This window comes from Cnephaeus nilssonii (assembly GCF_951640355.1).
Source record: "Cnephaeus nilssonii genome assembly, chromosome: 15".
NCBI classification, from domain to species: Eukaryota; Metazoa; Chordata; class Mammalia; order Chiroptera; family Vespertilionidae; genus Cnephaeus; species Cnephaeus nilssonii.
In genome coordinates, this window is record NC_137086.1 from 61925839 (window position 1) to 61951720 (window position 25882).

Sequence of the window (25882 nt, forward strand, 5' to 3'; positions counted from 1 at the left end):
GGAGGTGCCCGCAGCCCTGGGAGGAGCACTCAGGAGGAGGGACCGCGGAGGGGACCTGCGGCCCGGGCCGGGAGAAGGCTGTGGGCGCTGTTCCGGGTGAGGAAACGGCCTGTACAGGATCCCAGGTTAGTGGAGGAAGCCTCCAGACCCACGTTCCCTCCTCTCTCCTCCGGAAGCCCCTCAGCCCCCAGCCCTGCCAGGCTGCCCCGTCCCCGGGCCCGCAGCGGTGTCCGCGCCCATCACGGGCTGCGTGCCTTTCAGGTGCGCGGCGTCGGTGGCTCTGCAAAGAGATATTTGTCGGCACATACTCTGTCCCTTGCTGGTGCGGGTGGCGGAACAAGGCGTTTCCACTCTCACAGCTTCCACCCGACCACAGCATAAGATGTGCCACACATATGTTGACATATGGCAAAGGTCACATGTCAGCAAGTTGATACCTGTATCCCATTTCCGGGGTGAAGAGCAAGAAGCTGGGTCAGGGACAGAGACAGGGGGGAAAGCGATTTTGGAGAGGGAGCTCGGGGGAGGCCTCTGGAGGAGGGGTGATATTCAGGCAGAGACCCAGGGAACGGAGGGACACTGGGTGTGCAGCTGAGGGAGCAGACAGGGCCACGGCCCTGAGGCGGGGCCACACCTGATTTGTTCAGGTGACCCAAACAAGGGACCTGAGAGGCCCGCGTGGCCTGTGGGAGCGAGTGAGCCCGCGGAGGTGATGGGGCAGATTGTGCCATCGTGGGCCACCATGAGGGTTTGGCTTTGACCCTGAGTGAGTGGAAGTCCTGGCGGTTGGTGAGCCTGCTCTCCTGGAGTCCCCCGTCCCTTGGTGGCCCCCTTTTCCAGGTGGGGTCTGGTGAGCTTCGCTCCCTGCTCAGGACCACACCTGCTACTGCGCAGTCGGTCCAGGATTCCGTGATGCAACTCGGATGCCTGGTGTCAGGAAAAAGCTCTGAGGGAGCCCACTGCCCCCCACGGCACCGGGCTGATAGCTGTCCTTGTGACGCGTGACCAAGGTGGCATTTTGTTGACTGACAAATGCCGTGCTGCCTCTGTGGTGGGCACAGGGGCCCCACCATGGCCTGTGGACAAAGGAGCAAAGAGGGGCTTCAGGGGCGACTTGGGGTCTTGGGCAGCGTGAGAGGAGCGTGGGCAGGCAGGGGCTGGGCCCCACTTCATCGGGGTGGGGACTCTTCAGTGTCTGGCTGAGGGTGCCGTGTGGAGCCTGCAGGCCCGGCGGGGCCACCCACCCCATCCCGGCAGGTCCCGGTGCCTGATTCCCTCTGCAGCCCGTCTCCCCGCTGGGCCCGTGACAGCCTTAGATGGGGTTGTGGTGCTCAGACCTGGTGCGGAGCACAGACTTGGAGGGCCCGCCGCGCGGCTGTGGGACTAACCAAAGCCAAAGGGCCGCGTGCCGGGCCTCCGAGCCTCCCTTGTTTGTTTGCGCGCTTGTTTGCTTTGTGTCCACAGTTAGGCCCGTCGCACAGCGTTTGTCTTCCTGTGCCTGACACTTCCCTTAGCAGACTGCTCTCCAAGACCATCTGTGTTGTTGCAAATGGCTGAGTAATATCCCATTGCATATACGTATGGCATCTTCTTTATCCATTTACCATCTATCGATGGACGCCCAGGTTGCTTCCATATCTTGGCTGCTGTAAAGAACGCTGCAATGAATTGGGAGTGCAGATGTCTTTTCAAATTAGTGTTTTTGTTTTCTTCAAATAAAAGCCCAGAAGTGGAATTGCTGGGTCATACGTAGTTCTAGTTTTAATTTTTTGAGGAAACTCCGTACTGTTTCCCATAGTGGCTGCATGGGAGCCTTTAATGTGCTAATATGCTTTTCAGAATGGATTTGACCCTTTCTCCTTTGCAGTTTGTGTGGGGGTCGGGTCTCCCTGGAGCAGATATAACTGACCCTGCCTTTACCTCAAGGATGCTGGAGTGGAGGAGCTTCAGGCAGATCTGCCTGCCAAGGACCAAAGGTTTCCTCCTCATCTCATGGCCTGGCGGGGGTCCCTGGTCTCGGGGGAGCTGTGCACTCTGGGAAGGCAGTTAGGCCTCAGAACCCCCAAGGAGCTCACATGCTCAAGGGGAGGCAGGCTGGGGCCAGCCCAGGCAGGACTAGGGAGGGGAGCGTCCTGGTGGGTCCTCCCGGGAAAGCCACGGAGTCTGCGGGACACGGCTCAGGACAAGCATCTGGTCCCGCTGCCCGAGAACAGGGCACACGGGAGGCTGCGGCGGGCCCGGCGCCGGAAGCTGGTGTTGCTCTTGGCAGGGACTGGAAGTTGGGATGAAACAGAACACTCCTGTCTCTGGGACACGTTGGCCCAGGGTCCAAGGTGGCCAATCATGGCTCATGGCCCTGACGGAGCCCCCCAGGCCAGCCTCCCCGCACCCCGGCTTCTGCAGGACCCCCCTTTGGCTACCCAGGCTGCACCTGCGGCCGCTGCGCTCGGGGAGGAGCTTCTCAACTGTGTTGCCGACAGTTTCCTACCACAGCTTCCTGCCGAGACAAGATCACTCTCCCACCCTCCTCACCGTCCCGGACAGCCCCCACCTGGCTGCCTTGTCCTGGGTCCTTGACTCTATGGGAGCAGCTGTAGGAGTCCGTGAGGCGGGCTGGCTGGGCTGGGAAGTGGACAGGAGGGGGGTGGGGGCCCAGCAGAGGGCACGGCACAGGTACGAGTATGGAGTGAACTTGAAGGAAGGCTACCAGCGCAGCCCGGCCGGAGCAGAGGGTGGGCTGAGGAGCTTCGTGAGAGTCAGTGAAGTAGGCAGGAGGGAGCCACGGCCGGTTCTTGAGCAATGGAGGCCTCGGGAAGGCATCGCCTAAAAGCAACTTGCTGGGTGCGTGTGGGAAACAGACGGTGGGGTTCAGCCAACCACAGGCACCACGTGAGTTAGATGTGGATCTCAGTTTTATTAATAGAAACGGCAGGTACAGAGCGAAGGAGGTGACGGCGGCACAACCAGCTCAGCAGAGATCTGGCCTGGGCAGGTGTGTGTGGCCGCGTGGTTGGCCACAGACAAGATGGCCCAAGTAAGGGGACCAGGGCTGGGGAAGGGGAGAAAGGAGAAACCATCAGAGAGGGAGGCGGCAAGCCAGGGAGGCATTGAGAGCCCCAGGGAGCCAGGATGTGCTCATCTGGGATGTGGAAGGAAACCGGAGTCCCTGGAGAAAACCCATACAGACAGCTGGGCTGAGAATCAAGAATTTTTTCTATGTATTTTTTCAATATTATAATGAAACGTTATTTGAGGATCTGCCCTACTGAAATGGGAGTCATTTCAGGAGAGGCCTGGGTCAGGGTGACTGGAGGAGGGGCCAGCATTGACTTTCTAACCAGGTTGTCCTGACACCAGGGTTGGGCGGGCCAGGTTGGAGGGCGATGAACCAGGGCCGGCAGACCCAGTCAGCCTTCCGCCAGAGGGTTTCGCTGGAGCCAGGAGAGCGCCGGGGCTCCCCTGGGGAAATGGCAACGTGCATCCACACGACACCCGTGCAGGAACCGGAGCGCCGTCTGCTCACGATGGCCTGAATCAGAAGCCATGCGCATGTTCTCGGCAAGGGAGCAGATAAACAGTGGGGCATCTCTGCACTGGGATACCACTCAGCAATCCAACCGAACGGAATGCTGACACACCCAGCACCAGGAAGGAGCCTCACAGGCCCCCCGCCGAGGGAGGGAGCCGGGCCCCCAAACTGCAACCGTGTGATTCCATTCAAAGCTGTCTGTATGGGTTTTCTCCAGGCGCCCCGGTTTCCTTCCACATCCCAGAGGAGCGCATGAGAGGAATCAGCCTGTCCCAGTCTGAGTGTGTGTGTGAGTGACTTGTGTGTGTGAGTGTCCAGGCTGGGTCCCTGGCGCCTGAGCTGCCATGTGGGCTCTGAGTACCCGGACCCTGACCTGGAATCAGCAGGTTGGAAAAGAACTCTCATACTCGGTTTCACTCACCTCTTTAAATGTATGTCTGGGTCCCATTTATTTCAATGTTGTTTTTTTAACTTTTATTTATTACTAGAAGCCCGGTGCACGAAATTTGTGCACGGCAGGGGGTTGTCCCTCAGCCCAGCCTGTACCCTCTCCAATCTGGGACTCCTGGAGGGATGTCCGACTGCCCGTTTAGGCCCGATCCTGGTGGGCAGTCGGACATCCCTCTCACAATCCAGGACTGCTGGCTCCCAACTGCTTGCCTGCCTGCCTTCCTGATTGCCCCTAACCGCTTCTGCCTGCCAGCCTGATCACCCCCTAACCACTCTGCTGCCAGCCTGGTTGATGCTTAACTGCTCCCCTGCCAGCCTGTTTGCCCCCAACTTCCCTCCTCTGCCAGCCTGGTCACCCCTAACTGCCCTCTCCTGCAGGGTTGATCACCTCCAACTGCCCTCCCTTGCAAGCCTGGTCCCTCGCAACTGCCCTCCCTTGCAGGCCGGGTGCCTCCCAACTGCCCTCCCTTGCAAGCCTGGTCCCTCGCAACTGCCCTCCCTTGCAAGCCTGGTCCCTCGCAACTGCCCTCCCTTGCAGGCCGGGTGCCTCCCAACTGCCCTCTCCTGCTGGCCATCTTGTGGTGGCCATCTTGTGTCCACATGGGGGCAGGATCTTTGACCACATGGGGGCAGCTATATTGTGTGTTGCAGTGATGATCAATCTGTATATTATTCTTTTATTAGATAGGATAGAGGCCTGGTACAGGGGTGGGGGCCAGCTGGTTTGCCCTGAAGGGTGTCACAGGTAAGGGTGGGGGTTCCCTTGGGGTGTGGGGCAGCCTGAGCGAGGGGCCTGTGGTGGTTTGCAGGCCGGCCACACCCCCTGGCAACCCAAAGGGAGGCCCTGGTATCTGGAATTTATTTTCCTTCTACAATTGAAACTTTGTAGCCTGGAGCGGAGCCAAGCCTGGGGCTCCGGCAGCCATTTCTGTGGCAGTTAATTCACCTTCTACAATTGAAACTTTGTAGCCTTAAGCGGGTGGGCCCGGCCAGGGTGTGCAGAAAGCTTTGCTTCCCCTGTTGCCGCCAGCAACCCGGGCCTGCTCTCTCAAGCTCCATTCTGCCGCCATTTGTTTGAATTTGTTTACCTTCTATAATTGAAACTTTGTAGCTTGAGTGGAGGCTTAGGCCTGCAACGGCTATGGAAAGCTTGGCTTCCTCTGTTACCTGGGAAACCTTGTTCTCTGTGGCTGTAGCCATCTTGGATTGGGGTTAATTTGCATACTTGCCCTGATTGGCTGGTGGGCGTGGCTTGGCTGGTGGGTGTGGCTTATGTAGCGGAGTGATGGTTAATTTGCATATTACCGTTTTATAGAGAGGATTTTTAGAGAGAGAGATGCATTAATTGGTTGTTTCTTGTATGTGCCTTGACTGGGGGTTGAGCCCACAACCTTGGTGAATCGGGATGATACTCTAACCCCGTGGTCGGCAAACTGCGGCTCACGAGCCACATGCGGCTCTTTGGCCCCTTGAGTGTGGCTCTTCCACAAAATACCACAGCCTGGGCGAGTCTATTTTGAAGAAGTGGCATTAGAAGAAGTTTAAGTTTAAAAAATTTGGCTCTGAAAAGAAATTTCAATTGTTGTACTGTTGATATTTGGCTCTGTTGACTAATGAGTTTGCCAAACACTGCTCTAACCAATGGACCTACCTGGCCAGGGACAACGTTTAATACTAGAGGAGTTTTGGGTCTTTATTTAGAAGTTTGGTGGTGTTTTTGTAACCATAAATACACCATATGAGCTCCTGTTTATATCAATTAACCTGTGGTAAAATTGGGTCCTCATACATCATTTCACTTAAAGTGCAGTTTCCAAGAACCTGTCGATGACGTTACGTGAGGACTGACTGATCTTCCTCTCGGACCCAGTGCCCACCCTTCCATGTCCCTGGACCCGGGGAGGCAGCCTTTCTCAGTCCACAGGGCTTTCTTTGCGCCCTGCGTACACTGGCTCCACTAAGAAAGGCGCCCAAGGCCCTGCTCCGGAGCACAGCCTACGCTGGTGGCCCTGCTGGGCCCACCTGAGTGAGAAATGAGCAGAAACTGCGGCGGGAGATCATTTTTTCAACATTATCAGCGCATTCCCGCGGGCGGGGAGCAGGCACACTCTGCCTTCCTTTTTAGCTGTCACACCGGAAGCAAGTCCTTACAATCTACTTGGTGCCTCATTTTTGTGCTGTTTGTGGGTGATTTCGCTGTTTAACTGGCCCCCAAATGCTGTCTAGTGTTCCCAGGTGCAAGACGGCTGTGAGGCTCCTTATGGAAAAAGTGCGAGTTAGATGAGCTTATAGTGCTATTGGCTGAGCGTTCAATATTAATGAATCAGCAATAGAAGGTGTCTTGCAAGGTTATGTACTGTTCGGTTCATGGAAATGTGACCAGCGGCTCGAAGGAACCTGCCCCTGCATGTCCTCTGCAGCAACGGTTCCGTCCCTGCTAACTCCGTGTTTGCACGGACTACAGAGCCACTGTGAATAACAAGACGGTGCCCATCCGCCTGGCCATCCGTCAGCCGTGTCATTGTTTGGATGGCCTTTAAGTAAACTGCAGTCATCAGTACCCCCCTAAACATTTCTGCACACAGATCATTAACTAGGGTTTAATATTTTATGGTTCTTTTTTTAATATATTTTATTGATTTTTTACAGAGAGGAAGAGAGAGGGATAGAGAGTTAGAAACATCGATGAGAGAGAAACATCGATCAGCTGCCTCTTGCACACCCCCTACTGGGGATGTGCCCGCAACCAAGGTACATGCCCTTGACCGGAATCGAACCTGGGACCCTTGAGTCCGCAGGCCGACCCTCTATCCACTGAGCCAAACCGGTTTCGGCTTTATGGTTCTTTTTTACTGAGGGGCCCAAATACAATGAAATGAACAAATCTTAAGCGTACATTCTCAGAGTTTAAAGGATTTCAGAATCCCGTGGAATCCAGTGTCCAGCATCATTACCCCAGAAAGTTGAAGGTAGATCATTTTAGGTTATTTGCCAAACCAGGTACCTATTTATCTAAATAGCCTTCATTCCTTCTCCCCATATACGATCATACTTCCCAACACACACCTCATTTTGTTTAATGGCTCTATGGAAGTTTACATCGGAGTTAAGCCCTGGTATGTTGAACCGACCCCTGACTGGTGGGTATTCAGGTTAATGTATGCATTCTAGAAACTTGTCCAGGAAGGCAGAGGGGACAGAGCAAAGGAGGAATGCCTGGTGCTGCCCGGAGTGGGTGGCAAAGGGGAGGAGGGCTCATTAAGGTTCCTTGGCTTCAGGGCCTCTGCACGTGCTGTTCCCTCTGCCTGCCTGCTCTCCTCAGCCTCAGGGGAAGTTAGCGCCGCATCCCTCAGCTCTCGGCTCAGACGCTGCCTCTCAGACGGAGGCCATCCCAGCAGCAGTGTGTAGGAATCCCTTTCCACGTCCCGCGTGGTCCAGGGTTCCGGTTCAGGGTTCGAGTTCTGGAGAAGGGCCGCACACAAATGAAAGGAGACTTGAAGAAATTCAATTTGGCGAATTGGGGGGCCAGGCGGTAGTCCAACTCTAGTGGGAGAACTACTCCCTGCTCTGGCCCTGCCATCCCTTTTATTGAGGCTTTGGGGAAAACATCTTAGCCAGGATAAACAGAAATTTACATGGGAAAAACAAAGGTGGAGGCTGCTTCAGCTAACCATGTCTCAACTAAAGGGTGAGTGGTTAGAGCAATTAAGGTTGTTGACCAGCCTTCCTGGCTTCCTGTCCACATCTCTCTTTTAGTGAAACTGATTTGTTTCCGGCAGCAGTGGCTTCTCCCCCTACTAACAGCACTGTTTCCTCTATAACACTGACCTGCTGTGCCATTGTTCTGCTGCCCTGTCCTGTTTATTGCATCCCTCCCCCGCAGACTGCTATCTTCAGGACGGCAGGGCCACGTCTGTCTTTTCATCCCTGTCTCCTGCACCGCCTGACGCACAACAGGAATTCAACATGTGTTTGGGGATGAATGAATGGTTCCAGGAGTGTGTGAACCAGTGCGGGTGTCTGGCTCTCCGCACAAGGTCTCTAAAAAGTCAGAGGCGGATTTGGGACTCCCTGATGTGGGCCCAGCAGGCGGGGGCTCCTCTCCAAGTTGATTTTGGCCCAAAATGGGCTCCACGCGACGGGCACGGATGCCCCTCCAGGTGCCCTCTCTCCCACTGTATCCGGGCCGTGGACGGCGCTCAGGAAGCAGAGCCGAGGCCCTGACGTGCCCCGATCTGGCTTGCACCCGCAGGGACTGGCGAGGCGCTAGGGCGCGCAGTTCGCGCGGGCAGCGGCGGCGATGCCGGACCCCGCTGCGCACCTGCCCTTCTTCTACGGCAGCATCTCGCGCGCTGAGGCCGAGGAGCACCTGAAGCTGGCGGGCATGGCCGACGGCCTCTTCCTGCTGCGCCAGTGCCTGCGCTCGCTGGGCGGCTACGTGCTGTCGCTGGTGCACGACGTGCGCTTCCACCACTTCTCCATCGAGCGCCAGCTCAACGGCACCTACGCCATCGCGGGCGGGAAGGCGCACTGCGGCCCCGCCGAGCTCTGCGAGTTCTACTCGCGCGACCCGGACGGGCTGCCCTGCAACCTGCGCAAGCCGTGCAACCGGCCGTCGGGGCTGGAGCCGCAGCCCGGGGTCTTCGACTGCCTGCGGGACGCCATGGTGCGCGACTACGTGCGCCAGACGTGGAAGCTGGAGGTGAGAGCGGGCCGCGCCTGGGGGCCGGGGAGGGCTCGGAGTGGGGGAGAGGGGTCCCCTTCGCCAGCCCGCGGTTTGCAGAGTTGCGTCAGGTTTGGAAGCTGGAGGGTTGGGCCCCGCTGGGAGTGGGCCTCCGAGGCGGGCCGGCACTGCGGGAAGGAAGGTGGAGGTAGCTCTGGACCGGGACCGGGCGAGGCTTGGGCGGAGCTGAGAGGAGGGTGGGAGCCCCGCCCTGGGTAGGGTAGGCAGTGGGCGGTGGTCTTTGACCCACTACCACTGTCCGACTTCCAGCTGGAGACGACTGGGGGCTCGGGCCTGGGTGGGCGGGGACAGGACAGAGGATGGGGAGTGGGGCTGTGCTCACCCCCTGCGCCTGGGGTGAGGGAGGGATCTGATGGGGAGGGTGGAGGAGATGGAAACGGGGTTCCTGGCCGCACATTGCTGTCACTTACAAGTGCCCCTGACCCTCGGTTCCCCAGGGCGAGGCCCTGGAGCAGGCCATCCTCAGCCAGGCGCCCCAGGTGGAGAAGCTCATCGCCACCACGGCTCACGAGCGGATGCCCTGGTACCACAGCAACCTGACCCGCGAGGAGGCTGAGCGCAAACTCTACGCGAGCTCGCAGACCGACGGCAAGTTCCTGTAGGTGGGCCTGGGGCGGGCGGCTCAGTGTGTGGCGGGCCTTCTGCGGGAAGAAGCGGGGTGCTCAGGCCCCGCAGCTGGACCGCCTGGGCGGGATCCAGAGTCTGCTACCTGCCAGCTGGGACGTGCGGCCAGCAGGTGGAGTTCCTCCTTCACTCAGCAAACAGTGACTGAACACCTACATGTGCCAGGCACTGGGGTGGCAGTGAACAAAGCAGACAGGTTCCTGTCCTTGTGGAGCAGGGAGACAGAAAAGAGCCAATAAATGCGAAGTGTGTCAGGAGGCGGGCCGTGGGGCTGTACAGTAGGAGCTGAGATCAGGGGGCCAGGAAAGGCCTTCGCTGTGCGTGGCTTCTGAGCGAAGGCCCAGGAGGTGAGCAGTGAGCTGGCGGCTCTCTGGGAGAAGGGATCCTGGCAGGTGGAAATGCGAGTACAAAGACCAGGGATGCTGTAGCGGGACCGAGAGTGGGCCCTCAGAGAGCCCCGAGCAGCCCTGCCACAGCCTAGCTACCATCACACCCCGGAGGAGCTGCAGCTGTGCAGCCGGCCCCAGTCACCATCACAACCACCATCATCACCATCACCACCATCACCATCACCACCACCACCACCATCACCACCACCACCACCACCATCACAATCACCACCACCACCATCATCACCACCACCACCATCACCACCACCACCACCACCACCATCACCACCACCACCACCATCACCACAACCGTCACCATCACCACCATCATCACCATCACCACCATCACCATCACCACCACCATCATCACCACCACCAGCACCGCAATCATCATCACCACCACCATCATCACCATCACCATCACCATCACCATCACCATCACCATCACCATCACCACCATCACCACCACCATCACCATCACCACCATCACCACAACCATCACCACCACCATCATCACCACCACCAGCACCACCATCATCATCACCACCACCATCATCACCATCACCACCACCATCACCATCACCATCACCACCATCACCACCACCATCACCACCATCACCACCATCACCATCATCACCATCACCACCACCACCACCACCATCACCACCATCATCACCACCACCATCACCACCATCATCACCACCATCACCACCACCATCACCACCACCATCATCACCACCACCACCACCATCACCATCACCACCACCATCATCACCACCACCAGCACCACCAGCACCACCACCACCACCATCATCACCATCACCATCACCACCACCATCACCACCACCATCACCACCACCACCACCATCATCATCACCACCACCATCACCACCATCACCATCACCACCATCATCACCATCACCACCACCATCATCACCGTCACCATCACCACCATCACCACCACCACCACCACCACCACCATCACCATCACCACCACCATCACCACCATCACCATCACCATCACCACAACCATCACCACCACCATCATCACCACCACCACCACCACCATCACCATCACCACCACCATCACCACCACCACCATCATCACCATCACCATCACCACCACCATCACCACCACCACCACCATCATCATCACCACCACCATCACCACCATCACCATCACCACCATCATCACCACCACCAGCACCACCATCATCATCACCACCACCATCACCACCACCACCACCATCACCATCACCATCACCACCACCATCACCACCATCACCATCACCATCACCACAACCATCACCACCACCATCATCACCACCACCACCACCACCATCACCATCACCACCACCATCACCACCACCACCACCATCACCACCACCATCATCACCACCACCAGCACCACCATCATCATCACCACCACCATCATCACCATCACCACCACCATCACCATCACCACCATCATCATCACCACCACCATCACCACCATCACCATCACCACCATCATCACCACCAACAGCACCACCATCATCATCACCACCACCATCACCACCACCACCACCACCACCACCTTCACTCTCACTGCAACCATGAGCAGCAAGGCTGAGACCCAGCAGGCAGACCAGTAACTATCACCACACGGCAACCATGAGCAGCGAGGCAGCTGCCTCAGTCACCATCACCATCACCATCACCATCATCATCACCCTCACCACCACCATCACTGCAACCAGGAACAGCGAGGCCGAGACCCAGCAGCTGCCCACCGCCCCCACCTCAGCACTGCCAACACCAAGCTCGGCACCAAGCACAGCGGTGTAGGGAGTGGAGGCCCGGCCGCCTCACATCAGTGGTGCCTGTGTCGGGGACAAGAAGGTCATGCACCGAAGGTTTTGGAACCAGTAACATGGTTCGGTGTAAGAAATGGATATGGTTTCATCGACAAGAGTGACACCAAAGCAGATGTGTCTGTACACCAGACTTCCATAAAGAAGAACCCCAGGAAGTCCCTTCGCAGTGTAGGAGATGGAGAGGCTGTGGCGTGTGATGCTGTTGAAGGAGAGCAAGTGCAGAGGCAGCTAATGTCACAGCCCAGGTGGAGTTCCAGTGCAAGGCAGTCACTGTGCGGCAGACCGTGACGTTATAGACGCTCTCCCCGCACAGGGTCCTCCCCACAATGAGCAGCAGGATTCCCAGAATGGTGAGAGGGAGAAGGAATGAGGGATCGGAGAGGCTCCCGAAGGCCAGGCCCTGCGTGCGGAGCCCCTGAGGGCGCGGCCCACAGCATTCCAGCCCTCCTGCGCAGGGAGCTGCAGGAGGACGAGGCAGACAGTGAGAACGTGTGGGGGCTATGGACACGCTGCTGCAGGGCCCTCCTCCTCAAAGGCAGCCTGGAGAGGACGGCAGTGAAGACGATCAGGAAAATCAAGGAGAGGAGACGCAAGGCCAGCAGCCACCTCAACGTTGGTACCGCCACAGCTTCAATTACCCACGCGCAGAAAGCCCCAAACCACAAGGTGGCAGAGAAACAGAAGCAGCTGGTCCACCGGCTGAGAATTCGTCCACTCCCGAGGCTGAGCGGGGTGGGGGGTGGGGGCTGGGGGCGCTGAGTAAAAGTGCTGGCTACCTTCTCTACCATCGTCCGGTTTACTCATCCAACAAGAATAAATATGAGATTGCAGCAATAGGAAATGAACAAAGATCGGAGCTGAAGACCTTTAAGTGCTCGCTTTTTGCCGTTGACCAGATAACTAGAACGGTGTGCGTTGTCTAGGAGGTGGGTTCTGGGCCAGTTCACAAAACAGGAAGGAGCCGGTGTGCTTGGAAGGAAGTGAGGGCTGGAGCAGGAGTAAGGGAGGGAGGAGAGCAGTGCCTCCCCAAGGGTCTGAGGATCCCATGAGTGAATACGTGTGAAGCAGTAGGATAGTATCTGGCATGTCCTGAAAGTGCACCAAATGGTGGCTCTCACTGCACGTGCGTGAATGTGTGTCTCTGCCCATGCCTGAGTTACCGCTGAGCCATGTGGCTGTATTTGTTATTGTGAAAGAAGCTCTACAGCAGCGGTTCTCAACCTTTCTAATGCCACGACCCTTTAATACAGTTCCTCATGTTGTGGCGACCCCCAACCATAACATTATTTTCGTTGCTCCTTCATAACTGTAATTTTGCTACTGTTATGAATCGTAATGTAAATATCTGTGTTTTCCGATGGTCTTGGGCGACCCTGCTAGCGGTTCTCAACCTGTGACCCACAGGTTTAGAACCGCTGCTGTAGAGCTTAAGACCATCGGAAAACACAGAGATTTACATTACGATTCATAACAGTAGCAAAATTACAGTTATGAAGGAGCAACGAAAATAATGTTATGGTTGGGGGTCGCCACAACATGAGGAACTGTATTAAAGGGTCGTGGCATTAGGAAGGTTGAGAACCGCTGCTCTAAAGCTATTTAAATAACCCTGCCGAGTGTTTGAAAGCCCGCTGGCACTGCATTCTGGTCTGGACACAGGTCCCTTTGTATACAGATGTTATCCAGATGTCAGCCGAGGTCACGCTGGCCTTGAGTCCCTGCCTCTCTCCTGTGCCCTCAGGAAGTCCAGCGCCCTCACCCCCCCCCCCCGCCCACGATGTCTGTGAGTTCTCCAGGCCGCCCTTCTCAGGCCCGAGTCCCTGAGGGCTGACTCCTCGCTCTCAGCACCTCTCCTAGGACTGTCCCTCTCCTGGGACCAGCCCACGGACCCCTGGGCTTCCCCACCACACGTGTGCGGTCTCTGTGTGGGCACCAGATTGCCTGCAGGTCTCCCACAGGATGCCGGTTCCAACACAGGAAGCTGTTGTCAGCCGATAAAATTAATCTTTTTACCCTAACAGACTTAGGATAAAATTGCAGTCAAGTTCCTAAGGCTTCTGAGGGAACTCTGGAATGCACGTTACAGATGATGCACGGAAGGCCTTAGAACAACGTCAGCTAGGGCTGTTTTCTCAGGGAAACTGCACTTGGCATTTGTGTCAGTTACTTTTTGCTTATAACAAACTGCCCAAGACCAGCCCCGTGTATGAGAGCCCCTATAATTTTTTTTAAATTGTCACAATTCTGTGAGTCAGCTGAGCCGTTTTCTGTGAGGCTGGGACTGAATAAGTTGGGATGGCCATGCTCGTGTGTCTGGCTCTTGGCCCCCTGCCCCCTGGGTGACGGGAGGCACTGGCCGCAGTGCTGTCGCTGTCCAGCAGGCTAGCCTGGGCTTACTCGGTGGTGGTGGTTGCAGGGCTCGCACGAATAGCCACAGACGGAAAGTGACAATACACAGGCACCTTTTCAGACTCTGCTTGTGTAATGTTATTGATGTCCTATTGGCCAAAGCCAGTCATGTGGCCCAAACCAGAGTCACTGTGGGAAAAGGGACTACCCACAGGAGAGGAGTGAAGGCAGCCAGTTTGCAAGGACCACCATAGGATGGGAACGGGGAGGTCATAATGGAGGTGCTGGGCCTGCTCCCTTTTGGATTGCAAACCTGAGGGCAGAGCTGCCTCTGGGGCCCCCAGAGCTCCATCTTCCAGCACATGGTGAGGGCTGGTGCCTGGCCAGATGGCACCTGTCTTCATCCGGGCGCTGCGCCCTCCCATCTCAGGTGGGAGGCTTACGAAGACATGACCAACGTTTGGTCACACGTCTCACATACATGCGCACGCTCCCAGGTGCCGGTGTCACGCTCTCTGGGAGGGGGACGGCTCTCCTGTTGGTGTGGCTGGTTCTCCCCTCCTCTCGGCTTTCTCCTTTACGACGTGTGATCTCCTCTCTTTGTGTTTGCAGGCTAGGGTTTGCTTCCCTGGTTTCAGCTCAATTCCGCTTTTCATCACCTCAGTTTCTGCCTTTCTCCTGTCTTGGTTTTTCTTTCTTTTTCTCTCCTCCCCTCTCTTCCCTTCCTCCTTCCCATATATAGACAATGATGGCACTATTCCAGTGGTGTTAAGTCTCCCCCAACCTTGGGTTACCTACGGTCTCCTGAAAGTATCAAAGGATTCTGGGGGAGGTAAGGGGTGGAAGAATTGTGTGCAGCAAGTGGTCTTCTGAGCCCTCAGCTCAGCTTTAAAAAAAAAAATATATATATATATATATATATATCCTATCTAATAAAAGAGTACTATGCAGATTGATCATCACTGCAACACACAATATAGCTGCCCCCATGTGGTCAAAGATCCTGCCCCCATGTGGACACAAGATGGCCACCACAAGATGGCCAGCAGGAGAGGGCAGTTGGGAGGCACCCAGCCTGCAAGGGAGGGCAGTTGTAGGTGATCAACCCTGCAGGAGAGGGCAGTTAGGGGTGACCAGGCCGGCAGAGGAGGGAAGTTGGGGGCAAACAGGCTGGCAGCAGAGTGGTTAGGGGGTGATCAGGCTGGCAGGCAGAAGTGGTTAGGGGCAATCAGGAAGGCAGGCAGGCAAGCAGTTGGGAGCCAGCAGTCCTGGATTGTGAGAGGGATGTCCGACTGCCCGTTTAGGCCAGGGATCGGGCCTAAACGGGCAGTCGGACATCCCTTGAGGGGTCCCAGATTGGAGAGGGTACAGGCTGGGCTGAGGGACAACCCCCCTCCGTGCACGAATTTCATGCACCGGGCCTCTAGTATATATATATATATATTAGAGAGAGAGATAGAAACATCTATCTGAGAGCATTGACTGGCTGCCTCCTGCATACCCCCCTACTGGGGATCAAGCCAGGTATGTGCCCTGACCGGGAATCCAACCAGCAACCTTTTGGTGCACAGGATGATGCCAAACCAACCGAGCCACTCCAGCTAGGGCCCAGCTCAGCTTTAACTTGTTTCATACCTTAACCTTCCACGGAGGATGTCTGACAAAGAATTCCATTGCCCAAAGGAAAATTTGGCGGAGTTTTTGCATTGCCACAGAGAGGTTAGGACAGGCTTCGCGTTAACCAGTCTATTGAGATAAGAGGCGTCTCCGGAGAACCAGGGCCCATGGCTTTCAACAACGAGCAGGTCTATCATGATGACAGGCGCTCTGGGGGGCACGCTGGCTGGAAGGCTGAGGCGGACGACCAGCTGGCCGTGGAGGTTGAGGCCGGAGGAGGTAGGATCTGGTCCAGCAGAGAGTCTGAGCCTGGAGCTGAGGTGCTGAAGCAGTTGGAGTAGTGACATTCTGAGGGACAGCGACTGATGCTGGGGAATGTCCCGAGGTCCGAAGCAGCTACCGTTAGCCAGCCTGCTGGAGAGAGAGGCGGGGTGTGCTTTGGCAGAAATGGTTGGGGATTCTTCTTGTGGTTCCTCAGTCACTAAGTGCTTTCTCAGCATGTAGAGAGTTAGGGGCTGAAGGTCACAGCTGTAGGCACAGAACCTCACACCGGCCTGGAGGTCTCGAGGCCTGGGTTGTGCCCGGAACTGGTCTGGGCCTGAGATCAGGATGCAGGGTGTGATAGAAAGATGCATACCACTCAGGCCACGCCCACCACTCACCACAGAGATGGTAAATTGTCCCTAGTGCTGTTTGCTGCCCAAGCTGGCTGCCTTTCTGCGTAACTGCAGCATCTGTGGTTGTGTTTGATTCAATGTGAAAGCAAACTAGACCCCTGAGAAGGGCCGTCAAGAGTATATTGTTAAGTGATTCTTAACCTCTTCTGGATGGTCCCCTTCGGGAATCTGACTGAAGCTGGACCCCTCCCACACGTGCAACCACAGTGTGGTCAGTTGTGTGCAGGTGTGTGTGGGTAGACATGTTCTCACTGCACAAAGGCACCATCTTTGAGGGGCTCAAAATATCTTTATTTTGGCAAATTTCCAGCAGAGGACAATCAAGGGTCTCATTCTGTCACAGATCTGTCTGTTACAATAACGGGCGGGTCTATGATGATGGCACAGTGACTCGTTCTGGTCTGTACAGAGGTGTCCCATGATCTAGCCACAGGGTTGTGCTTACCTTTGTCGCTCTACATGTGGACGTGGCTTTCCCTGAGAGAATGGTCCTAAGTCTACCTGTGTAGACCTGTGTGTCCCCTGTGAGTGGCTTTGTGTCCACCATAGATGGCCAAAGAGCCTTCCATGCTGGCCAAGAGTCCCCTGTGGCTGAGGGAGTGTCCCCTGTGGGTGGCTGAGTGAGTGTCCCCTGTGGGTGGCTGAGTGAGTGTGCCCTGTGGGTGGCTGAGTGTGCCCTGCGGGTGGCTGAGTGTGCCCTGTGGGTGGCTGAGTGAGTGTGCCCTGTGGGTGGCTGAGTGAGTGTGCCCTGTGGGTGGCTGAGTGAGTGTGCCCTGCGGGTGGCTGAGTGAGTGTGCCCTGTGGATGGCTGAGTGAGTGTGCCCTGTGGGTGGCTGAGTGTGCCCTGTGGGTGGCTGAGTGTGCCCTGTGGGTGGCTGAGTGAGTGTGCCCTGTGGGTGGCTGAGTGAGTGTGCCCTGTGGGTGGCTGAGTGTGCCCTGTGGGTGGCTGAGTGAGTGTGCCCTGTGGGTGGCTGAGTGTGCCCTGTGGATGGCTGAGTGAGTGTCCCCTGTAGGTGGCTGAGTGTCCCCTGTGGGTGGCTGAGTGAGTGTGCCCTGTGGGTGGCTGAGTGTGCCCTGCGGGTGGCTGAGTGTGCCCTGTGGGTGGCTGAGTGTGCCCTGTGGGTGGCTGAGTGAGTGTGCCCTGTGGGTGGCTGAGTGAGTGTGCCCTGCGGGTGGCTGAGTGAGTGTGCCCTGTGGATGGCTGAGTGAGTGTGCCCTGTGGGTGGCTGAGTGTGCCCTGTGGGTGGCTGAGTGTGCCCTGTGGGTGGCTGAGTGAGTGTGCCCTGTGGGTGGCTGAGTGAGTGTGCCCTGTGGGTGGCTGAGTGTGCCCTGTGGGTGGCTGAGTGAGTGTGCCCTGTGGGTGGCTGAGTGTGCCCTGTGGATGGCTGAGTGAGTGTCCCCTGTAGGTGGCTGAGTGTGCCCTGTGGGTGGCTGAGTGTGCCCTGTGGGTGGCTGAGTGAGTGTGCCCTGCGGGTGGCTGAGTGAGTGTGCCCTGCGGGTGGCTGAGTGAGTGTGCCCTGCGGGTGGCTGAGTGAGTGTGCCCTGCGGGTGGCTGAGTGAGTGTGCCCTGTGGGTGGCTGAGTGAGTGTGCCCTGTGGGTGGCTGAGTGTCAGGCCATGCAAGGCTGAGTGGGTGCTGTGGGAGGCCCAGTATTTCTTCGGGAATCGTCACATGTCTGCCCTTGGATGACGGGGTCTCCTGTGACACTGTGGTTCCCTCTCTGCTCTCTGGCCAGTCTTGGCTCCCCCAGTCCCTGCTGCTTCTCCGTGAGGCTCTGGGCTGCCGAGCCCACAGGGTGTGTTTGGGGGACACCACGACAGGGGCCCAGGTGGTTGTAGGGGTGACCTGCTCTCCTTGTCCCCGCCAGGCTGAGGCCCCGGAAAGAGCAGGGCACGTACGCACTGTCTCTGATCTACGGGAAAACCGTGTACCACTACCTCATCAGCCAGGACAAGGCCGGCAAGTACTGCATACCTGAGGGGACCAAGTTTGACACGCTCTGGCAGGTGAGCCGCCCGCCCCGGGTGTGAGGGGAGCCATGCGAGGTGCTCAGGCCCCTGGGAGGGAGGAGCCTGGCGCTGACGCCCGCCCCCTGCAGCTGGTGGAGTACCTGAAGCTGAAGGCCGACGGGCTCATCTACTGTCTGAAGGAGGCCTGCCCCAACGCCAGTGCCAGCGCCAGTGCCGGTGCGCGGGGCCGCGGGGGGCCGCGGGAGAGGGGGGGGGCGCGGGAGACGCTGGCCCTCAGCCCCTCACCACCCTTTCTGTTCCCTCAGGGGCCGCTGCTCCCACCCTCCCTGCCCACCCGTCCACCTTCACCCATGTGAGTCGGCCAGCATCTCAGAGTTGGGGTCTCAGGGGTGGAGCTGGTATGGGGGCTATGGGTCCTGTTCCGAGGGGAAGGTCCCCCATTACTGTCCCTGGGAGTCCTCAGAGGATGTGGGTCTCATGAGAGGGGCTGGTGCCCTCAGCTCGGGCCCTACTAACCCTTGTGGCCCCATGACCTTTAGCCTCAGAGACGGATCGACACCCTCAACTCAGATGGATATACCCCTGAACCAGGTGAGCTGGCAGAGGCGGAGGTGTGTGATGGGTTTGGTGCCGGCTGGTGGCAGATCCCTGGCTGGCTCTGGGTGTGCTCAGGGAGACGTGGGCCCGGCCTGACCCAGCCCGTGGCAGTTGGCTCGGTTGGCCCTGTGCACACACTGTGCCATCTGCGTGGGCACGCCCATCACGCCCACCTGTGCACGTACATGGGTGTGTGCAGACGTGCAGGGGAGAACCCGTGGCTGTGCCTGGATGCCCAGGGCACAGACACACATTTGTTAAGCACCTACTGTGTGCCAGTTCCACTCCGAGCTCACTGTGCACATGAGCTCATTGGATCCTCCTGGCATACTATGGGAGGCGGTGACAGTAATTCTCAATTTACAGACGAGACAGGAGGGAGGAACTCTCCCAGGCCACACAGGAGGCAGTGGGGGGCGAGACTGGACCCAGGCAGACAGGCTCCAGAGGCCACGCCCCACTGCCGATGCTCGTGTGTTGGACGTGTAGATGCAAGCCTCCCCACATATGTGCTCAGAGAACATACATGGGTGTGTGTGCACACAGAGGCTCATCTGTGGAGCTCTTGTAAACATGGCTGCCTGGTTCCTACGGAGACGTGGGCGGGCACGGACGTAGGTGCATACATGTCGGTGTACACACAGGCACAGGTGTGCACATTCCAGCTGGCATACTAACAGCTACTCATACAGACATGGGTGGGAGTGTACATGGGTGCATAAGTGTGAACACACAAGGGCACACATGCTTATATGTGCACAGTGATGCACAAGCCTTTGGGGTGCAGTTGGACGTGACTTCCCATTGCACCCACAGATGGGATCAGGAGTGCACACATGTGCACACACACACACACGGACCCACGTGACTGTACATGCTCTAGGTGGCATGCCCCTGCCCACGGTACATGCCTGTGGGCACTGAGGCTCCCATCCCCTGCCCTCTCCCTCCTCTTGACTGGGGGTGCACGCCTGTGTGTGCCCAGCACGCCTAGCGTCCCCCGAGAAGCCGCGGCCCATGCCCATGGACACGAGCGTGTATGAGAGCCCCTACAGCGACCCCGAGGAGCTCAAGGACAAGAAGCTCTTCCTGAAGCGCGACAACCTGCTCGTAGCGGACATCGAACTTGGCTGCGGCAACTTTGGCTCCGTGCGCCAGGGCGTCTACCGCATGCGCAAGTACGGCTGCCGGTGCAGGGGGCATCCCCTGCCTGCAGAGCGGGAGCCAGGATGTGACATCAGTTTGCTGGAAAACAGACCTGGGAGAGGACATTGCCCTTGGGGACGGCACCTGAGGGAGGGAGAAGCAGCGTGGGCAGGGGAGGCGGGGCTGGGCTGCAGTTGCTGATCGCAGGGGAGCAGTAGAGGGGCCCCCTGAGCCCCTGCATCCACCCGTCATTGGATACAGGCTGCCCAGGCGAGAGTGTACCTTTGAATGGAACTGCTCTTTGCAGAGAGGGGCAGTTCCGGGGAGGACTTGGCCGTGCACTGCCCACCGCACTCCCAGCAGCCGGGGCTGAGTGCCTGGGTCCGGGAGGGAGATCTGGGTGGCACCACAGTGCCCACTACACCAGTCCAGGGAGAAAGAGGCAGGTGGGGGCACGAGGGGCCGAGCAGGGCCGTGCTGACTTGTGTGTGCCTCGGCTTGGGCAGGAAGCAGATCGACGTGGCCATCAAGGTGCTGAAACACAGCACGGAGAAGGCGGACAAAGACGAGATGATGCGCGAGGCGCAGATCATGCACCAGCTGGACAACCCCTACATCGTGCGGCTCATCGGCGTCTGCCAGGCGGAGGCCCTGATGCTCATCATGGAGATGGCGGGCGGCGGGCCCCTGCACAAGTTCCTCGTCGGGAAGAAGTGAGCCGGGCTGCGGGGCGCTGGGCCTGGGGCGCGTCCTGTCCACTCATGGGTGTGCTCCACCTGTGAGTACACACTCACTCATCATTACATTTTTATTTATTGATTTTAGAGAGAGAGTAGAAGGGGGAGAGAGGGAGAGAGAGAGAGGGAGAGAAATCGAGTTGTTCCACTTATTCATGCATTCATTGGCTGACGCTTGTATGTATCCTGACTGGGGATTGAACCTGCAACCTTGGTGTATTGGGATGACGCTCAAACCAACTGAGCTACCCGGCCAGGGCTCACACTCATTCTATATGTTCATAGACACACACACACCCAACGCGCAGCACACCCTGACACGCACACTCATGCCTGCCCCCCCGCACACCCTGACATGCACACTCATGCCTGCCCCCCCAGCACACTCTGACACGCACACTCATACCTGCCCCCCTCACACCCTGACACGCACACTCATACCTGCCCCCCGCACACCCTGACACGCACACTCATACCTGCCCCCCGCACACACTGACATGCACACTCATGCCTGCTCCCCAGCACACCCTGACACGCACACTCATACCTGCCCCCCGCACACCCTGACACGCACACTCATACCTGCCCCCCTCACACCCTGACACGTACACTCATACCTGCCCCCCTCACACCCTGACACGCACACTCATGCCTGCCTCCCCAGCACACCCTGACACGCACACTCATACCTTCCCCCAGCACACCCTGACACGCACACTCATGCCTGCCTCCCCAGCACACCCTGACACGCACACTCATGCCCACAGGGCAGCACCTGACCTCCCTGCGGAGTCCCAGCTCTGGCACTGACTACTGTGACCCTGAGCAGGCTCTTAACTTGTCTGGGCCTCAGTTTCCTCATCTGTACCACAGTGCTGATCACAGTACTTCCTCAAGTGGCCCTTGTGCGGGTCAGATGAGTGGGTATTGATAAAGTGCTTAGCACGGGGCGGGCACTGCGTGTGAGGGCTAAGTACTAGCTCCGAGGGCCGTAACTACTGCCACCCCAATTCTCTGGGCCCAGTTCATGACCCACATGAAATTAGGTGGACTGTCTCTGACCTACAGCGGGGTCAGCAAACTGCAGCCCACGGCTTGTTTTTTTTTTTTATAATATATTTTATTGATTTTTTACAGAGAGGAAGGGAGAGGGATAGAGAGTTAGAAACATCGATGAGAGAGAAACATCGATCAGCCGCCTCCTGCACACTCCCCACTGGGGATGTGCCCGCAACCAAGGTACATGCCCTTGACCAGAATCGAACCTGGGACCCTTCAGTCCGCAGGCAGATGCTCTATCCACTGAGCCAAACTGGCTAGGGCCCACGGCTTGCCTTTGCCCTGCATGGTTCTGCATGTGTAAAGGGCTGTAAAAGAAAAGCAAACACAGGAACACCTGGCAGAGGCCACATGCAGCCTGCCGAGGCCAGAATATTCCTATCTACCTGGCCATTACAGAAAAAAGTGTGCCGACCTCTGATCTAAAGGAATTGCAGTTTCATTTGTGTTTCCTCAGCCTCAGGCTCTTACTCTCACCATCTTTCACACTCACCACGGCAGGTGCCCGCCAGGCACGCTCGCTGGTAGCACGCCCTCGCGTTGGGCCCGGCTCATGCATCCAGTCACTGCACCGGTGTTCAGGCAATTTCTCTGTGACAGGGACTATTACAGCCCCTGGGATTCATCAGTGGACAAAAGAGGCAAAGATCTTTGCCTGCATTCTGGTTGGAGAAGAGAGGCTTTAAATAATTATACAATAAAGTGCTGAGTATGTCGGGAGATAAGTACTATGGAAAAGGGGTGGGGAGTGTCAGGCTGGGAGGAGAGAAGTGAGAAGGCGAGGTTTGTGCAAACAGGGAGGCAGCTGAGCACAGCTGGGGGAGGGAGTGTTTCAGGCAGAGGGCACAGCCAGTGCAAAGGCCCTGGGGTGCACCCAAGCCTGGTGCCGTGGAGGAACAGTGAGGGGGGCCTGTGGCTGGAAGCGATGTGGGTGAGGAGGTGATGGGTCATATTTTGCAGAGCCCTGTGGGTGCGGGTAGGACTTGAACTTTGACCCTGAGTGAGATGGGAACCCTGTGTGGCTGTGAGCAGAGGAGGAGGACCTGACTCTTCTGTGGGGAAGACCCAGGAGGGCGAGGGCAGAGGTGACTGTTTGGTCCAGGAAGTGATGATGGAGGCTGGACCAGGTGCAGAAGCCACGGTGGGAGAAGCAGGAGGTGCTGGAGGGTCCTGAAGGCAGAGCTGATGGCTGGATGTTGGGTGTGAGAAAGAGCAGCTGAGGGCAGGCTTCTGGCCGGATCACATGAGAGGAAGGAGCTGCTGGGGGGGGGGGGGGGGTGGGGCGGGAGGGGAAAGAGGGGCCGCTCTGTGTGTGTATGGAGCTTAGCTTTGTCCTTAACCATCTTTGAGATGCCCTCGGGCCCCAAGGGAACGTGGCGGATGCAGACAAATGATTAGTTTGGGAATCTAGCATGTGGGTGAAGTTTACAACCTGGGCCTGCAGGGCTCCTCTGTTGCTCACCGCTGTGTGCCCAGCCCCTGCCTGGCACAGACAGGTGCCCAGTTAGCATGAGCACGTGCCCAGCTGGGGCAGAGGCGCGGGCTTGGCCCCCTGGGAACTCGGGCTGCTGCACCTGCTGACCCGGCCTCCCGCCCCAGGGAGGAGATCCCCGTGAGCAACGTGGCGGAGCTGCTGCACCAGGTGTCCATGGGGATGAAGTACCTGGAGGAGAAGAACTTTGTGCACCGAGACCTGGCGGCCCGCAACGTCCTGCTGGTGAACCGGCACTACGCCAAGATCAGCGACTTCGGCCTCTCCAAGGCGCTGGGCGCCGACGACAGCTACTACACCGTGAGCCCGCGTGGGCCCGCGTGGGGGGCGGGGTCTCCACGGGGCGGGGGCGGGGTCTCCACGGGGGCGGGGTCTCCATGGGCCGGGGGCGGGGTCTCCACGGGTGGGGGGCGGGCCCCCACACCGGCGCCAGCGGCATCTCCCGCCCCCCAGGCCCGCTCGGCGGGGAAGTGGCCCCTCAAGTGGTACGCTCCTGAGTGCATCAACTTCCGGAAGTTCTCCAGCCGCAGCGACGTCTGGAGCTATGGGGTCACCATGTGGGAGGCCTTCTCCTACGGCCAGAAGCCCTACAAGGCAGGCGGGCGGGGCAGGGGCAGGGGAAGGGGCGGGACTGGGTGCAAACGGGGGGAGGGGGGCGGGGTGAGTGCGAAGGCGGGAGGGGTGCGGGCTGGGTGCGAAGGCGGGGGTGGGAGGGGTGCGGGGGTGAGTGTGAAGGCAGGGAGGGGGGCGGGCTGGGTGCGAAGGTGGGAGGGGTGCGGGGTGAGTGTGAAGGCAGGGAGGGGGGCGGGCTGGGTGCGAAGGTGGGAGGGGGGCGGGCTGGGTGCGAAGGCGGGGGTGGGAGGGGTGCGGGGTGAGTGCGAAGGCAGGGGGGGGGGCTGGGTGCGAAGGCGGGAGGGGCCCTGGTTACTCACGCGTGCACTTGGCTCTGCTTGAGCAGAAGATGAAGGGGCCCGAGGTCATGGCCTTCATCGAGCAGGGCAAGCGGATGGAGTGCCCGCCAGACTGTCCGCCTGAAATGTATGCACTTATGAGCGACTGCTGGACCTACAAGTGAGTGCGGGGCGGGAGGGGCGGGCTGACCTGGCCCTGGGCCTGGGCAGAGGTCCTGGGGCCCAGGCACTCAGTCCGACAAAACTACAGGGTCTCATCCACGCAGGTGCTCTGCCTCTGTGCTCAACTCTCCAACACCCTCCACTGCCCCGCCCGTCTGTGGACACCCAGTGCCCCAGCACCTGAACCCCAGGCCCCACCAGCCCCATTCAGCACGCTGGTCCCCCAGTGCTCAAACAAGTTACCACTCTGTTACCCCAACTGTGGTCCGGTTCTCAGGCCCGGGGTGATATCCTAGCATCTAATTTGTCAGCCCCCACCAGCCAGATAGGTCACCACTGAAGTACGCAAACACTCGGTATATCCACACCCCACTCTGTCTGGTCAAAGCTTAACACGCAAACAACCCAACTCCGAATACCGTCAATATCACGACTTCCCATCAGACAACAGGCAGCACGGATCCAAACAAGCGGTCACCCTACACTGATCATGCAATACGTGTTCATTCCAGCACCTGTACATTCCTAGCCCCCAACATCCACTGCCCCACTGGCCAACACCTGTGACACTGATAGGCAGACACCCAGGCAATCCAATGAACAGACACCCTCTTTATGATAACTAAATAGCAAATGATCAGCCTTTCCTATCAAACAGGTTCCCCCGCCTCCACAGGAAACACCGAGGACACCAACACCACGGTGCCTGGGTGCTCCACACAGTGCCATCAGCCCCCAGCACTCACCGGCCAAACCGCTCGGTGCCTCAGCCTTCTTCCCAGCATGGGCAGCATACCTGCACCCATATGCCTGACCCGGCGCACGTCACATGCTCAGTACGCCAGCATTCAATAGCCCAGCTCCCCACGGTCAACAGTTGTCAGCCGAACACTCAGTGGATTCAATTAATAAGCCTTTACTAGTTAACAGCCAACATCCTGTGTGTCTGCAGCCCTCCTATCAGGCAACCCCAAATTCCTGTCTCACACCTTACAGACCCCTTCATTACCCAGTACTTCACCACCTCCACGCCCAGGATTTTCTGAGCCCCTTGCATGTCCACCCCCAGCTGGACTTGGGTTCTGGCTGGTGGTCAGTGGCCTGGGTCTGCCCCACCCCCCACAGGTGGGAGGACCGTCCGGACTTCCTGACTGTGGAGCAGCGCATGCGGACCTACTACTACAGCTTGGCGAGCAAGGCTGAGGACCCCCCGGAGTGTGGGAAGGGGGCCAAGCCTGCCAGTGCCTGAGCCCCCCCTGCCCAGGGCCTGCAGGCCCCCAGGCCCAGCCTTTCCTCTGTGCCTTCAGCCCCCTCCCAGGATCCAGTGTGGCTGGGCCAGGCCACTTCCTCCCCGCAGCTGGGCTGTGAGTGGAAGCTGCGGCCTAGGCCCACACTGGTTAGGCATGTCCTGCCTGGTCACCCATCCTTTCTGGCTGGGGGAGGAGGGGTGCCCTGAGATGGGGGTGGGGTTGTAGAGCCTGGCCCTGGGCTGGTAGGTACTGGGGGGCCCTGAGCTGAGGGGCGCTTACAACAAGGACCCTCCTTCCTCGCCCTGAAGGGGAAGACTCTGGAG

General features: G+C 58.2%; 1 protein-coding gene across 1 annotated transcript; it reads left to right on the forward strand.

The window, feature by feature from the left end:
• On the forward strand, positions 1 to 25658 carry ZAP70 (zeta chain of T cell receptor associated protein kinase 70). Its single transcript, XM_079791902.1, has 13 exons — positions 1 to 125; positions 8232 to 8681; positions 9161 to 9321; positions 18103 to 18241; positions 18334 to 18421; positions 18511 to 18557; positions 18745 to 18796; positions 19788 to 19980; positions 20455 to 20661; positions 23344 to 23536; positions 23690 to 23830; positions 24195 to 24307; positions 25435 to 25658. Exons 2-13 carry the CDS (start codon positions 8280 to 8282, stop codon positions 25556 to 25558), a joined length of 1860 nt encoding a protein of 619 aa, XP_079648028.1. The 5' UTR covers positions 1 to 125; positions 8232 to 8279; the 3' UTR covers positions 25559 to 25658.
• Positions 25659 to 25882: the final 224 nt, after the last annotated feature.